Source organism: Ursus arctos, unplaced genomic scaffold, assembly GCF_023065955.2.
Source record: "Ursus arctos isolate Adak ecotype North America unplaced genomic scaffold, UrsArc2.0 scaffold_16, whole genome shotgun sequence".
Classification (NCBI taxonomy): domain Eukaryota; kingdom Metazoa; phylum Chordata; class Mammalia; order Carnivora; family Ursidae; genus Ursus; species Ursus arctos.
In genome coordinates this window covers 28,201,908-28,215,114 of record NW_026622830.1, presented here as the reverse complement: position 1 = coordinate 28,215,114, position 13,207 = coordinate 28,201,908, and the positions used below count along the sequence as shown (strand labels likewise).

The 13,207-nt window shown below is 47.3% G+C and overlaps 1 protein-coding gene across 2 annotated transcripts; it reads left to right on the top strand.

The window, feature by feature from the left end:
• Nucleotides 1-2,045: 2,045 nt before the first annotated feature.
• On the top strand, nt 2,046-11,124 carry SNRPB (small nuclear ribonucleoprotein polypeptides B and B1). 2 transcript variants are annotated; one of them, XM_057312620.1, is made up of 7 exons: nt 2,046-2,163; nt 4,388-4,539; nt 6,723-6,834; nt 8,760-8,912; nt 9,457-9,595; nt 9,925-10,050; nt 10,978-11,124. In XM_057312620.1, exons 1-7 carry the CDS (start codon nt 2,161-2,163, stop codon nt 11,013-11,015), a joined length of 723 nt encoding a protein of 240 aa, XP_057168603.1. In that variant the 5' UTR covers nt 2,046-2,160; the 3' UTR covers nt 11,016-11,124. The 2 variants fall into 2 exon arrangements, with proteins under 2 accessions (XP_057168603.1, XP_026358949.1); XM_026503164.4 differs by having other exon boundaries at nt 10,846-11,124.
• Nucleotides 11,125-13,207: the final 2,083 nt, after the last annotated feature.

Below are 13,207 nucleotides of genomic sequence, written 5' to 3'. Positions count from 1 at the left end.
CTCCTACCGATCTTCCTAGTTCTTATGTTCCATAGATGAGAGAAACCATATGATAATTGTAAGTCAGGTTATACACAAGGACATGCTTTGCCCTGCTGATGTAGACGACCAGGGCAGTCCCGCTTACCCGGCTGACCAGGCTCTGGGGCAGAGCCGACATCATAAAACCCTTCCCGCTGCTACTCATCAGTTCTCCTTTTTCCATCTTCCCACTTCCTCTGGGAACTAGAAAGCTCCTCGGTCCGTGCAGTTTTGTCCCATGCTAAGTGCCTGCAGGACACAGCTTTCTCCAACTGATTGGCCACCATGTTTTCCCTGGCTCCCCACTCAGGCAGTGGTGGCTTAATCCGGAGCCCAAACAGCATAGGCCAGTGTCCCAGCCCAGGGCGCTTCTCCTGTACCCTCCCTTCAGCCCCACGGACACACACCTTAGGGCCCATGCCCCCCTTAGCTGCCCTAGGTCGAGCTGTGCACAGAGCACTGGGGGCTTGCAGTGCTCCAGCCTCCATTTCCAACAGCACCTATGGCAGTGCCTTGACCTCCCCTGCTCACCAGCTCTTCAGTCTCCACTCACTTGTGCCCCAGAGGTCTGTTCGCTGCAGCCCTTCAGATCCTGACACATGCTTTGGTAAGGGCTGTGAAGTAGGAATGATTTTTATATTTTAAATGGTTGAAAAGAATCAAAAGAACAGTATTTGTGTTTGTAAAGTTTTATTGTAACAGCCATATATTTGTTATGTTGTCTCGAGCTGCTTTCATCCTGTCATGGTTGGATTGAGTCATTGCAACAGAGATCGTGTGGCCCACAAACCCTAAAGCACTATCTGATCTATCTGACCCTTAACAGCAAAAGTTTGCCAGGCCCTGATCTAGACTGAACCTTAGGAACACTTTACCAAACAAAGGCCGATGAATTCATGACCCCCTTTTTCTTGTTTGTGGAAATTTACAAGCTGACGGTAGCAAGGAAAGCACTGTAGCAGTGGAACAGGTGATTCAAGACATTTTGTAGGTGAGGTCCACAGAATCTGCTGATGGATGAATTATGAGATGGGAGAGGGAGAGAGGAATCAAGGATGCTTCCAAGTTTGTCATTTTGCTTTTTGTTTTTTTAACTCGAGAAACTCCTGAGATGGGGAACACTGCTAAGAAGTGGGTTTGGGAAGAAGAGCGAATACAATCAAGAATCCAATTTTCATCATGTTAGGTTTAGTACACCTATTAGACCTCCAGGTCAAGCAGGTGGCTGGGGAGAAAAGGCCACGAGTTAAAACGAAGAGCCCTGGGTTAGAGGAATAAATTTGAAATTCCTGAGCCTTTAGGTAGTAGTCACAAGTCCAAGGACCGTATGGGATTTGACTCATTCCTCCATTCAAATATGTTTTCCACCCTTGTTTTGTGCTAAGTAGTGTTTTAGGCATTGCAATAACGAAAAATACACAAAGGAAAATTTATACCCTCAGAATTTCCATTCTAGTGGGGAGGAATAATAAAATAACAGAAATAGTATATTAGGGATAATGGTAAGGAGAAAGTTAAAGCAGGGATGGGAGGGAACGTTGCAGTTTTAATCAGGATGGTCAGCAAAGTTCTCAGTGGGAAAATGTTATTTGAGCTTAAGTCCTGAAGGAAGTGAAAGCATGAGTCGTGCACAGAGCTGGACGATTAGCATTCCAGGCAGAGGCAACAGCAACTGCAAAGGGGCTAAGGCAGGAGCACGGCAAGCTAATTCGCGGAAAAGCGAGGACAGTGGCTGCGGGGGGGTGGGGGGTGGGATGGGGTGGGTTGGGGGGGAGGGGAGGGGGGGAAGTGATGGGAGATGGTTACCTAGAGGTAATGGGACAGGGCGGCGTGGGGGAGGGAAAGAAGGTGTGGAGGAGCGATTCGGGAACGGACTGAAAGTAGGAAGGTGACCAAACATCTCCGGAAAGTTCAGTTTGACGTTAGCCGCGCCCCAAGCCCCCGCGGCCTCTGCGCTCACCGCTCCGCGTTTTGGCCGGAACTCAAGAGCGGACGCCGGGCCGGAAGTAGCTTTTACCCGACCCCATTTTATCCGCGGCCGCACTTCCGGTAGCGGCGGCGGGAAGAGAGCTGCTGGCGGGTGTCTAGGCCTGTGCCGAGAGGAATCCGGCGGGAATCGGAGCCATCAGAACCGCCACCATGGTGAGGAGGCGCAGGCTAGCGGCGCGGGAACTTCCGAGTCCGTCGTGGAGTGGGGACCGCGACCGATCCGGGGGGAGATCGTCGGTTGGCCGCTCATGGCCGTGAAGGCCCGGGCCGCGGCCGCCCCGTCTGGGCAGGGGAGACCCGGACCTTGGCCATTCGGCGGGATGGGGGAGGGGAAGGCTGGAACCGAGGGACGGAGGCCGGGGTCGCTCGGTGGTGGCGAGGATAGAACCGCGGCTCTCCATGCCGCTGTGGCCACAGTGCTTGGGGTCCTGCAGGCACTAAGGAAACTTTTGCAGAATTAATGCGTGTCTGGGGGTTCGGAGCAGGCATTACAGCCTCAGGAGGACTTGTGGAACGGGGTGAGGGTCTGAGGATGAGTTGCAGAAAGAGGTGGGAGGACTTGTGGCCGAAACCGGGGAGTGTGCCTGGGTCCAGTAGATGGGAGGAGGGAATGGGAGGGTGAACGAGAATGTTTGGAGGAAGAGTTCAACTCAGTTGTTGAGCATGTCTGTGTGTTTGAGTTTGTCTGACTTTTCAGGCACTGGGGCTACATGATGAAATGCTTCCCTCCTTCACCCAGGTGACTTTCTAGTTGGGGACACAGATACTATAATCCAGAGTGGTAATTATGCATTACATAAAAGTAACGGCGAGGGAGGGGCGGGGTAAGAACGCTTTCTGGAGTAGATGATTCCTGAGCAGAGTCCCAAAAGATTGTTAGAGGTGTCTTCCCAGTGAAGATGGAAGGCAGTGTTACAGATGGGAAGGAAGCATGAAGGGTAGCACTGTTGAAAGTCCCTGGAGGAGGAAGAGAGGAAGGGGTGGAAAGAGAGATGGGAGGAATTGGCAGGAACCTGGTTTCTAAAGGCTTTACATGCTACCAAATCCTGTTGGTGATGAGGCATGCCATTGAAGGATTTGGCCAGCAAAGTGACAGGAACTTAGTTGTGTTGAGAAAGAGCACTGTTCTGTAGCCATTACGTGTTGGGTGAACTGAAAGCGGGGAATTGTTTGTGGGATCGTTTGTAGAGTAGGCACTGGATTCAGCCTGTCCAGGTTCCAGCCCAGCTTCCTGGCTGTGAGACAGGGCTAGCTACTTAACCTCTCCTGGTCTCAGTGGATGCATCTGTAAAATACGAATAATAATTAGCCTGATTTCTAGAATTAAATGAACTCTGTAGTGCTTGTCACGGTGCCTGGTACACAGCACCCAGGAAGACTTAGCTCTTAACAAGGCGCACGGACCAGTAAATGTTGCCATAAAGGTTCACATCTGTGAACGAGCCGGTTAACATGGTCATTTGAGGGAGAGTGAACCGCGTAGCCTGCGTCTCCAGGGTGTCAGTCGAGGTTCGGATCCACACATCGGTAGGTTCAAAAACCCGTTCTTGTCCAGGCTCACAGAGATGGACAGCAAGCACAGTGCCTGGCACGGAGCAGGCGCTTGGATGAGTTAGGAGAAGCCCACACCAGTCACACTGGCTGACAGACAAATCAGATGGCAGGTGGTTAATTTCTAGAGAGAGAGAGAACTGCTAAAGGCACCCGACAGTTTGTAGTATGAGATCTATTTAGTCTCACTTGTAGCAAAGCTATATTGGAAGCCAAGCTGCAAAGCAGAAAAGGTTGTTGGATTGATAAAGAAGTATAGCAAGTTACGTATGTTCTTAAAGACCAGTATGTGTTCAAACTGATGAGCGCCCTGGCCCCCAGAAAGTTTCCCTACCCAAAGGTAGTCTTGGAGGCACACGAACATTTTTGATTCAGGGATTCCATTCTCTTTGCCTCCAAGCTGATCAGCTCCTTTCTGATGACAAATTCTCGTTGATTGGATCTTTAGTGCCAATCATTCCAGCTCCTCGTTCCCTCGGTCTTTAAAATGGGCTGCGGGTGTTCCACAGCACTGGTCACCTATAATCTGCACAGTGGCAGGTGGCTCATCTGGTCTGGGGGGGATTGGATTCGTTTGGAGACACTTTGCACCCTCACGCCTGAAACTGACACAGCACAGACACAGGCAATTGTAATATGAAAAAGACGATTTTAAGGGAAGGGGAATAGCAGTTGTGGGCAGAGGTGGTGTGGGAGAATTCCTGGGGAAGGGCTGTGGCCAGCAGCCAGAGCTGAGAATCTGCATGTGGAAAAGAAGGCCACGGCTGCTGGGCTGGGATACCGAGGTCCGGAAGAGCCGGACTCATCCTGCTGATTGTCCTTGCAGACCGTGGGCAAGAGCAGCAAGATGCTGCAGCACATCGACTACAGGATGAGGTGCATCCTGCAAGACGGCCGCATCTTCATCGGCACCTTCAAGGCTTTCGACAAGCACATGAATTTGATCCTCTGTGACTGCGATGAGTTCAGGAAGATCAAGTGAGAAGTGGGCTGCGTGGGGTGGGATGTGAGTTGCGAGGGGAGTGGATTGGGTGGGTGGGCCGAGCGACAGGTGGTGATGTAGCTAGCTGGTTCCTTGGTTGCTCTCCTGTGTTAGAGGGCAGATTTAAATGGGGACACTGGACTCTAAGAAATCTCCTTCTCTGTTAGCCTGGCCAGCCTTGCTCTCTAGTCCTAGCTGAGTACAAGTTGTAAGGAGGGCTGCTAGGCTTTTTGTTTCTCTGACTTTGTGTGCCCCTGGGTACTGGGGTAAAGGGCTCTCATGTTCTCCCCACAGGTGTGTAAGGGGGGAGAGCTTGATTTTCTGGCCTCATTGCCTATTTGTAAAGCTGTAGCCTAAAGGGCTCTCCCAATGCAGCCTGGTCTGAAACTGCTTTAAGAAGCCTCTGACCCTCTTCAGGGTAAGTGCTCAGCTTCCCGTGTGGGTTTGGGGCCAGTGACTTTTGTTGGCATTTATAGACACAATTGGAGCTATTTTCTACTTTTCTACAATTCCATATGTAATTGGATAACTCCCTTGTCTTAAGACTCACAGATCTTAAGCTTCTGGCCTATTAAAAAATGTGGGCTAGCTTTTCGTGCATATTACATTCAAGGCATCCTGAGGCCCAAAGAGGTTATGTGATTTTCGTGATCATTCAGCGGTCTTTTGCCACATGCAGTGGTCCACTTTATATCGTTGGTGGCTTCTGATTCCCTTTAGGGCTATTGTTTTCTTTTTGCGGCAAGAGGTCGAGAAGTACAGGGCACAATGTGGTAGGGATGGTTGAGTGCCAGGGACACATTAGGGGGCTAGCAAATCAGGGTAGAACTATTCCACATGGTTCTCTCCTGTTGTTGTTGTTGTCTTTTAATGAAACTGTTCTGATAATTTAGAAAAGTTTATTGGGAAATATATTTTGAAGGTACATAGAAGTATATGAAGAAAGACTTAAATACCCAGAAGGGTTTTGTGTGTGTGTGTGTGTGTGTGTGTGTGTGTGTGTGGTTTTTTGGTTTGTGTTTTTGTTTTTTTGTTTTGGGTTTTTTTTTTTTTTTTTTTTAATGAAAGAGCAATACGTGCTTTTCTTTAAAAAAATATAGATAAGGAAAAAGGAAGAAATGTCCACCCACAGAAAACTGCTGTTGATTTAATATAAAAAATACTATTAAAAGGAAACCTCTAAGTTTTTAAAAATCAGATCATTTTGTCTTTCCTTTATTTTTAGGATATTGGTTTTGACTTTTTCTTCCCTTCCCCTTTCTTGCTGCAGTTATTTTATTTCCCAGTTTACATGTACAGTTGACCCTCAAACAACTTAGGGGTTGGGGCACCGACCCCACTCAGTCTAAAATCCATGTATAACTTCGGACTCCCCCCAGACTGAATTACTATGGCCTGTTGTTGTTCGGAGGCCTTATCAATAATCTAAACATATGAACATGTATTTTGTATGCACATGTATTATATACTGTATCCTTACAATAAAGTAAGATAGAGAAAAGTTATTAAAATCATAAGAGAAAATACATTTGCAGTACCGTATCAAAAAAATTACCATACGAGTGGCCCTGCATAGTTCAGACCCATGTTGTTCAAGGATCAGCTATATATTTTGTCCTCCTTTTCTGGCGGTTGCATTGGGAATGTCTGTTTTTGTGCTGAGGACAGAGGTGTAATTTCTAATAGTTACTCCTTTTTTGTTTCTATTTCTGAGGTGAGGTGAGGGCTGTAGTGAATCGTTCTGCGCGGCTGACTTGGTAGTGGAAGGGTGCTGCGTGCGAGAGGGCTGAGAGGTTCGGTGGACTTGAGTTGTTCGTGCTGCCTCCTCACACTGATAAGGCCTTAAGCTGAAAGGAGGGAGTAGGGTAAAGTCAAAGAAGACTGGACTGAGGAAAGGTCTTCCCGATGGTTACGGAATAACATTCAAGCCAGGGCTGGACTTTCTTAATTCTCGTCCTGTCTCTTGGTCAGCGCATCCCCTTGGCGTGGGAGACAACCACTAAGGGGTGATGAGTTCAGTCTATGAAGACTATTGAGAGGAGCTGTCTCAGAGGAAGTTTTTGTACCATTTGTTGGGAGATACAGTGTAAAACAAATCTTGGAGGCCCCTAGACAGGTGAACGGGAGCTTTTCGCTTTTTCTGATGCTTGCTTATTTCTTTTCCCAAACCCATCCTCAGGCCGAAGAACTCAAAACAAGCAGAAAGAGAAGAGAAGCGAGTCCTCGGTCTGGTGCTGCTTCGGGGGGAGAACCTGGTCTCAATGACCGTAGAGGGACCTCCTCCCAAAGATGTAAGTCAGTGCAGAGGGCCAGTATAAGCAGGGGAGCCTGCTGTGAGCCAGGCTCTGTGTTAGGTTCTCTGCATTTCACTGCATTACTCACAGGTATCCTCTGATTTTTGTACCCTTTTTATAGATAATAGACTCTCAAAGGGGTTACCCCACAGGAGGAAGTAGAGATGGGGAACCAGGATTGGAGGGTTTCCAACCTTAAAGCCCTCCCTTTCTTCCTCAGCTGGTGTACACAGTGCGTCAGGAGAAAAGGATCTTAAGGCCATCTGGTCACTTCTTCATGTGATGGCATTCTAGCTGGACTTCAGAAAGTCTTAACTCCAAGGGACGCCTGGGTGGCTCAGTTGGTCAAGTGTCCCGACTTTTGATTTTAGTTCAGGTCATGTGAGATTGAGCCCTGCCTCAGGCTCCACGCTCAGCTGGGAGTCTGTTTGAGATTCCTTCTGCTGCCCCTGTGTGCTCATTCCCCACTCACGTGTGCTCACTTGTGCATGCTCTCTCAAAATAAATCTTTATAAAAGGAATGGGGAACTCTGTTAAGAAGGAATAAAGAAACCAAAGGGCTCTTGAACATTACTTTAAAATGCTGGGTTGCAGGGTAGTGCCTGGATGGCTCAGTTGATTGAGCTGCCGACTCTTGAGTTTGGCTCGGGTCATGATCTCTGGGTCCTGGAATCCCACCCTGTGTCGGGCTCCACGCTCGTTGGGGAATCTGCTTGAGGATTCTCTCTCCCTCTTCCGGTCTCACTCACAACGGCTTGCTCTCAAATTGGGAAAAAAAAAAAGTCCTAAATCCAAATAACAACGTATATATTTTATACAGTTAGAGAATAATAGTTAACATTTATTAAGCACCTGCTGTGTGCCAAGCACTTTAATATTTTAGTTACTTTTTATAAACAGTTTTTTGAGATAAATTATTCCCACTTAATAGATAAAAAAAAACCCTGGGGTTTAGTAACATACCTGAGTGTCACAGCTATTAAGTGGTGAAGCCGGCATTTGATCCCAGGCAGTCTTGGTTCCATAAACACCAGCCTACGTTCAGAAATAGAACAGACTTCAGAGCGTCTGACCAGCTTTTCCCATTTTCATTTTAAGACATTGTCATCAAAGGAATAATCTTCCTTACTTTTGTCCACGTGTGTATCTGTTTCGTGTGTTTAATGCGTAATATGTATGTAATACTTCATTCCGCTTTTTCACTTAACATTGTAAACATTTTTCCAGTTGCGGTATACTTTTTAAAAGTCATGTTAAAAATATTCTCTTAAGTGAGGATGGAGTAGTTATCCTAGTCATTTCCTTCTTTTTGGCCTCGTACACTGAAGCCTTTCTAATTATAAATGTCTGCAAGGGATTTACCATATTTTTTGGTTAAAGCATATGTCTGTATTCATAAGTCTTGGATCTATTTCTAGTAGAAGTTGCTACTCTTACGTAGATATGGTAAGTCTTCATGACCACAACTGGTTTTGTCATAACTCCATCATTTACAGATGAGGAAACAGTCCCAGAATTGTGGGATTACTTGCCCACTGTCACCCACCAGGTGAGAATCAGAGCTGGGACTGGACCTCATTTCTCTATGATGCCAGGTCAACTGGTCTTGTCTGTTATACCCTTCTGAATGGAGCCCTGGCCCTTCGTTGGTTTAATTTTCACAGAAACGCATATAGGTTGAGTTGTGGTGTGTCGTCTCTAGACTGCCTCTTAAGTTCTTCTAGCCTGCTGTAGGGGTGACAGCTAGGCACATAATCTTGGATGGAAGAGGAATGGTATTAACACATACGGGTGGCTAGGTAGTATTCTTAAGCTGTTTTGATGCCCCGTAAATCTTAGGGGCTCTCTTGGCAATGGCATTCCAAAGTGTACTTCTGCTTCTCTAGGCCCCCACCATTTGAGTGTTTTTCTTTATTTTTTAGACTGGCATTGCCCGAGTGCCGCTTGCTGGAGCTGCCGGGGGCCCAGGGATCGGCCGGGCTGCTGGCAGAGGAATCCCAGCTGGTGTTCCGATGCCCCAGGCTCCCGCAGGACTTGCAGGGCCAGTCCGAGGGGTTGGTGGGCCATCCCAACAGGTAAGGAGTTGGGGAAGGGCGCCAACTTCTCCAGGTTAAAATGAAGGATAGAGAGAGGGCAGGCCCACAGTTTGGGAAGAGTCCAGAAGGACTGACCTCTGACTGTCAGGCTGTCAGTATTTATTTCATTGTGTTCTCTCTGTATGTAGTCCCAGAATCAAGTGAGAAGGAAAACTTAACATTGTAAATTATTTTGATGCTGTTGAAGTAAAGACATGCGTAAAAGGTGTTTTAGCCAAACATGTTGGGGCAGAATGTTTCCATGACAACATAGGAGCTGTGCTCTCCTACAGCCTGTTAGCAGTTACACTGACAGTGCAGGGGCCGTTTCTAATTTGGACCGGGCCTCCCTAACTCGGGCCTGGAAGGTGGGAATGAGCTTTCAAGCTTGGTCTTCTCTGGCAGGTGGTTTCAGATAGCCTGATGCTGCGAGTTGTAGCTTAGGGGATGGGGCAGCTGCTCGGGCTTAACTGAGTTGGGAGGAGAGCGGGATGCTACGTTGCCCTGCGCTGTTTTGCCTGACTCGGCTCCTGTGTCGTCTTAGGTGATGACCCCACAAGGAAGAGGCACTGTGGCCGCTGCTGCAGCTGCTGCCACCGCCAGCATTGCGGGGGCCCCGACCCAGTACCCGCCCGGCCGTGGGGGTCCTCCCCCACCTATGGGCCGGGGGGCACCACCTCCAGGTGAGGAGCCTGTAAGGAGACCACGGCCACCTGATGGCAGATGCCTGAGCTGGATTCATGATGAGACATAACGTTAACTGAAACTGATGATGAGTTTGTGTAATTAAGCAGGATTACTCTGAGATCCAGCCTGGCTGACTGACCATGGAACTAGCTGGACAAGAGCCATGGGGAGCCCTACCTCTTTGGCGCAAGGCCCAGTTTCTTAGAAGAGACTGGGAGGGTGGAATGGTCCATCTTTCTCAGCTTGGTGGACAGCTTTGGTATGTTTCCTGCTACCTTTTCAAGACAGATACTTGAGCTGTATTCTTGGGGCTTTTCTCTTGTAGGCATGATGGGCCCACCACCAGGCATGAGGCCTCCCATGGGTCCCCCGATGGGGATCCCCCCTGGACGAGGAACCCCGATGGGCATGCCCCCGCCGGGGATGCGGCCCCCTCCCCCGGGCATGCGAGGTAAGTGCCAGCAGCAGTGACTTGACTTCCTAGAGCATGTTGGGATGGGGAGTGGAGGGAAGGTTTGATTTTGACCATAACCTCAGGGCTTCTAGGCCTTAAGCCTACGGAAGTGAACTCTTGGAGGGCAACTTTGTCCACAAAGGAAAGAGGGAAAAGACATTTCTTAAAATCAGCCTTCCCTCTCTCTTAGAGCAGTTAGAGTGGTCCTGTACCTGGGGTACTTCTCAGTGTCCAAGGCAGCATTCTCAGGGCACTGAGAAATAATACATTCTGAGAGTCCCCAACAAAGGTCCTAGGATTGTCTCACGCCCTCGGGTGTGATAATGTCTAGTAATTAAGAGGGAGCTCTGGAGTTTGCTGTACTATTTATTTATATATATCTGTTTAAATCTAGTTTGGGAGATGCTGACATAGGTTAGCCCTTTCATTTTATAGATAAGGAAATGGGCCCCAAGAACTTAGTGTCCCACCTCCCAGATAGGTGTTCTTTGTACCAGGCCGTAGTGGCCTCTGAGATAACTCCCAGCCACAGTGGCTAATCCCTGTGTCTCTAGTTCGGGTTTTTTGTATGTGGGTTTTATAATCATAGGAACCCACCCATGCCAGAGAAGTCCCTAGTTAGCATATATGTTAACGTACGTCCCTCTGATCACTTGGTGACTTGGGGGGGTTGGGGGAGGGACTAGGGGTGGAGGCGGAGGGGATGGGGTGGCTGGGGTGGGAGGCGGGGGCTGGGGCTGGGAATGTGAGTTGCAGATCAGGCACTGACTAAACTTCTTACTCTTACTTCAGGCCTTCTTTGACCCTTGGCCACAGAGTTATGGAAGTAGCCCCACAGAGGCGTGGGCCCGATTACCACAGACCTGGTTGTTTGTTATGCCGTTGTTCTCGGAGTCTCACGGGATTGTCTGGTTTCCCTTTCAGGGCCCCCTCCCCCGGGAATGCGCCCACCAAGGCCCTAGACTCAACTTGGCCCTCCTCAGATCCCTGCCTGTTTCCCGTAAGGCTGTACATAGTCCTTTTACTTCCTTGTGGCCTGTGAAACTAGTTTATAATAAACTCTTAAGAATATTTAAGTGTATCTGGTGCGTCTGTTTGATTTTAGAAAATGGGGTGCTTAATAGAGTCAAGAAAGATTGCCTTGGAAAAGTCAGTGCTAATCTCAGCTGCTTCCCCTATAAAATATTTTACTACACATTCGCAGAGACACACAGCCTCATACTGAGAACTCACAAGATTGAACTACGGGACATTTTCACATATCAAACTGGCAGAGATTCGTTTGTTGAAGTCAACACTCATGCGGTGTTGGGGATGGTTGTGAATTGGCAAATCTTCTTAGGAAGGCACTCATCTTGATAGCCTCTTGTGCAGTACTCGAGAGTATATTCATTTTCATATGATAAAATAAGAGGCAGATACTGAAAATGAAAACCAGACCTGTTGGGAGAGGAGCAATTTCGGTAGAATTTTTTCTCCCAGCACCACACACATGCGTATAATCTAATCTAACCTTTGAGTTGTGGCTCTCCGTGATTTCTTCCACCTAAAGTCTACGCTCAGTTGATAAGATGATCACTGAGCAGTAACTCGGGCACTTACTACACCCAGCTTCAAGAGTACAGAAATATGAAGGGAACACTATTCGGAAGTTACTGTCTGGGGAAGACAGTTCTGAATGCAAAGGAGACCTTGAAAAAGTGATGTACTACTAGGGAGTTGGGGATTTCTTCAGGGATGTAAGGGTGGTTCAACATAATGGAATACACCTTAAGAGGAAAAAGCCACATGGATTGTTTTAATAGATGCAGACAAAACATTTGATGAAATTCTGACACCCTCTCATGATAAAAACAGCACATTAGGACTAGAAAGGAACTTTGTAAACAGGACAAACGGGTTTATTTGAAGAACCCACAACCAACATAATAGAAGTGGCCCCTGTCCCTGCTGCTGTTCACCCTTGTACCAGAAGTTGTAGCCACAGCATTTCGGTAAGTACACAGAATTAAAGATACAGAAATTAGAAAACTTGACCAAAACCCCATGTAGGGAAAATGCCAAAGAATCCACTAGAAAACTAGAGCTGAAAAATTCAGAGTTGCAGGGTCCAAGACCACACAAATACGGTAGCATTCCAAAGACTAAAATACCTAGGAATCCGTTTAACCAAGGAGGTGAAAGATTTGTACACTGAAACTAAAACATCTTGAAAGAAAACCTAGATAAATGGAAAGACCGCTTGTGTTGATGGGTTGGAAGACAACATTACCCCAATGGCAATATTGTCGCAGGCGGTCTATAGACTGAGTGCATCTCTGTCAAAATTCCAATGGCTTTTTTTTTTTTTTCTTCCAGAAACAAGTGGATCCTCAAATTCCTATGAAGCTGTTAGAGGCCGCAATGAGCAAAACCGAGCTTGAAAAATGTTCCAAGTAGGATGTTTCACACTTCTGATTTCAAAACCTAGTACAAAGCTTCAGTAATCAAAGCAGTGTGGTATAGACATACAAACCAATGGAATAGAATTGAGAATCCAGAAATAAACCCTTATATGGCTAACTGATTTTTGACAAGTGTTAACACTTCTTATTGGAATAAGAAGTCTCTTCAAACAGTGCTGGACGACTGGATCACTAAAGCAGAATGAAGTTGGACCTCTGCCTCGCTCCATGTATCACTCATTAACTCAGAATGGATCAATGACCTAAATATAGGAGCTAAAACTATAAACCTACTAGAAGAAAACAGGTAAATCTTGACCTGGGGTCTGGTGATGGTTTCTTACAGTTGATACCAAAAGCACAAGCAAAACAAAACTTCTGTGCATCAAAGGATATTATCAAGAATGTGAAAAGGCAACCTACAGAATGGAAGAAAATATTTGCAAATCCTATATCTGATTTGGGTTTAATATCCAGGCTATATAAGGAACTTTTAACAACTCAACAGTAAAAAGATAGCCCAATTTAAAAGCAAAGGAATGGAACAGGCATTTCTTCAAACAAGATCTACAAATAGGGGGCGCCTGGGTGGCTCAGTCATTAAGCGTCTGCCTTTGGCTCAGGGCGTGATCCTGGCGTTCTGGAATCGAGCCCCACATTGGGCTCCTCCACTGGGAGCCCGCTTCTCCCTCTCCCACTCCCCCTGCTTG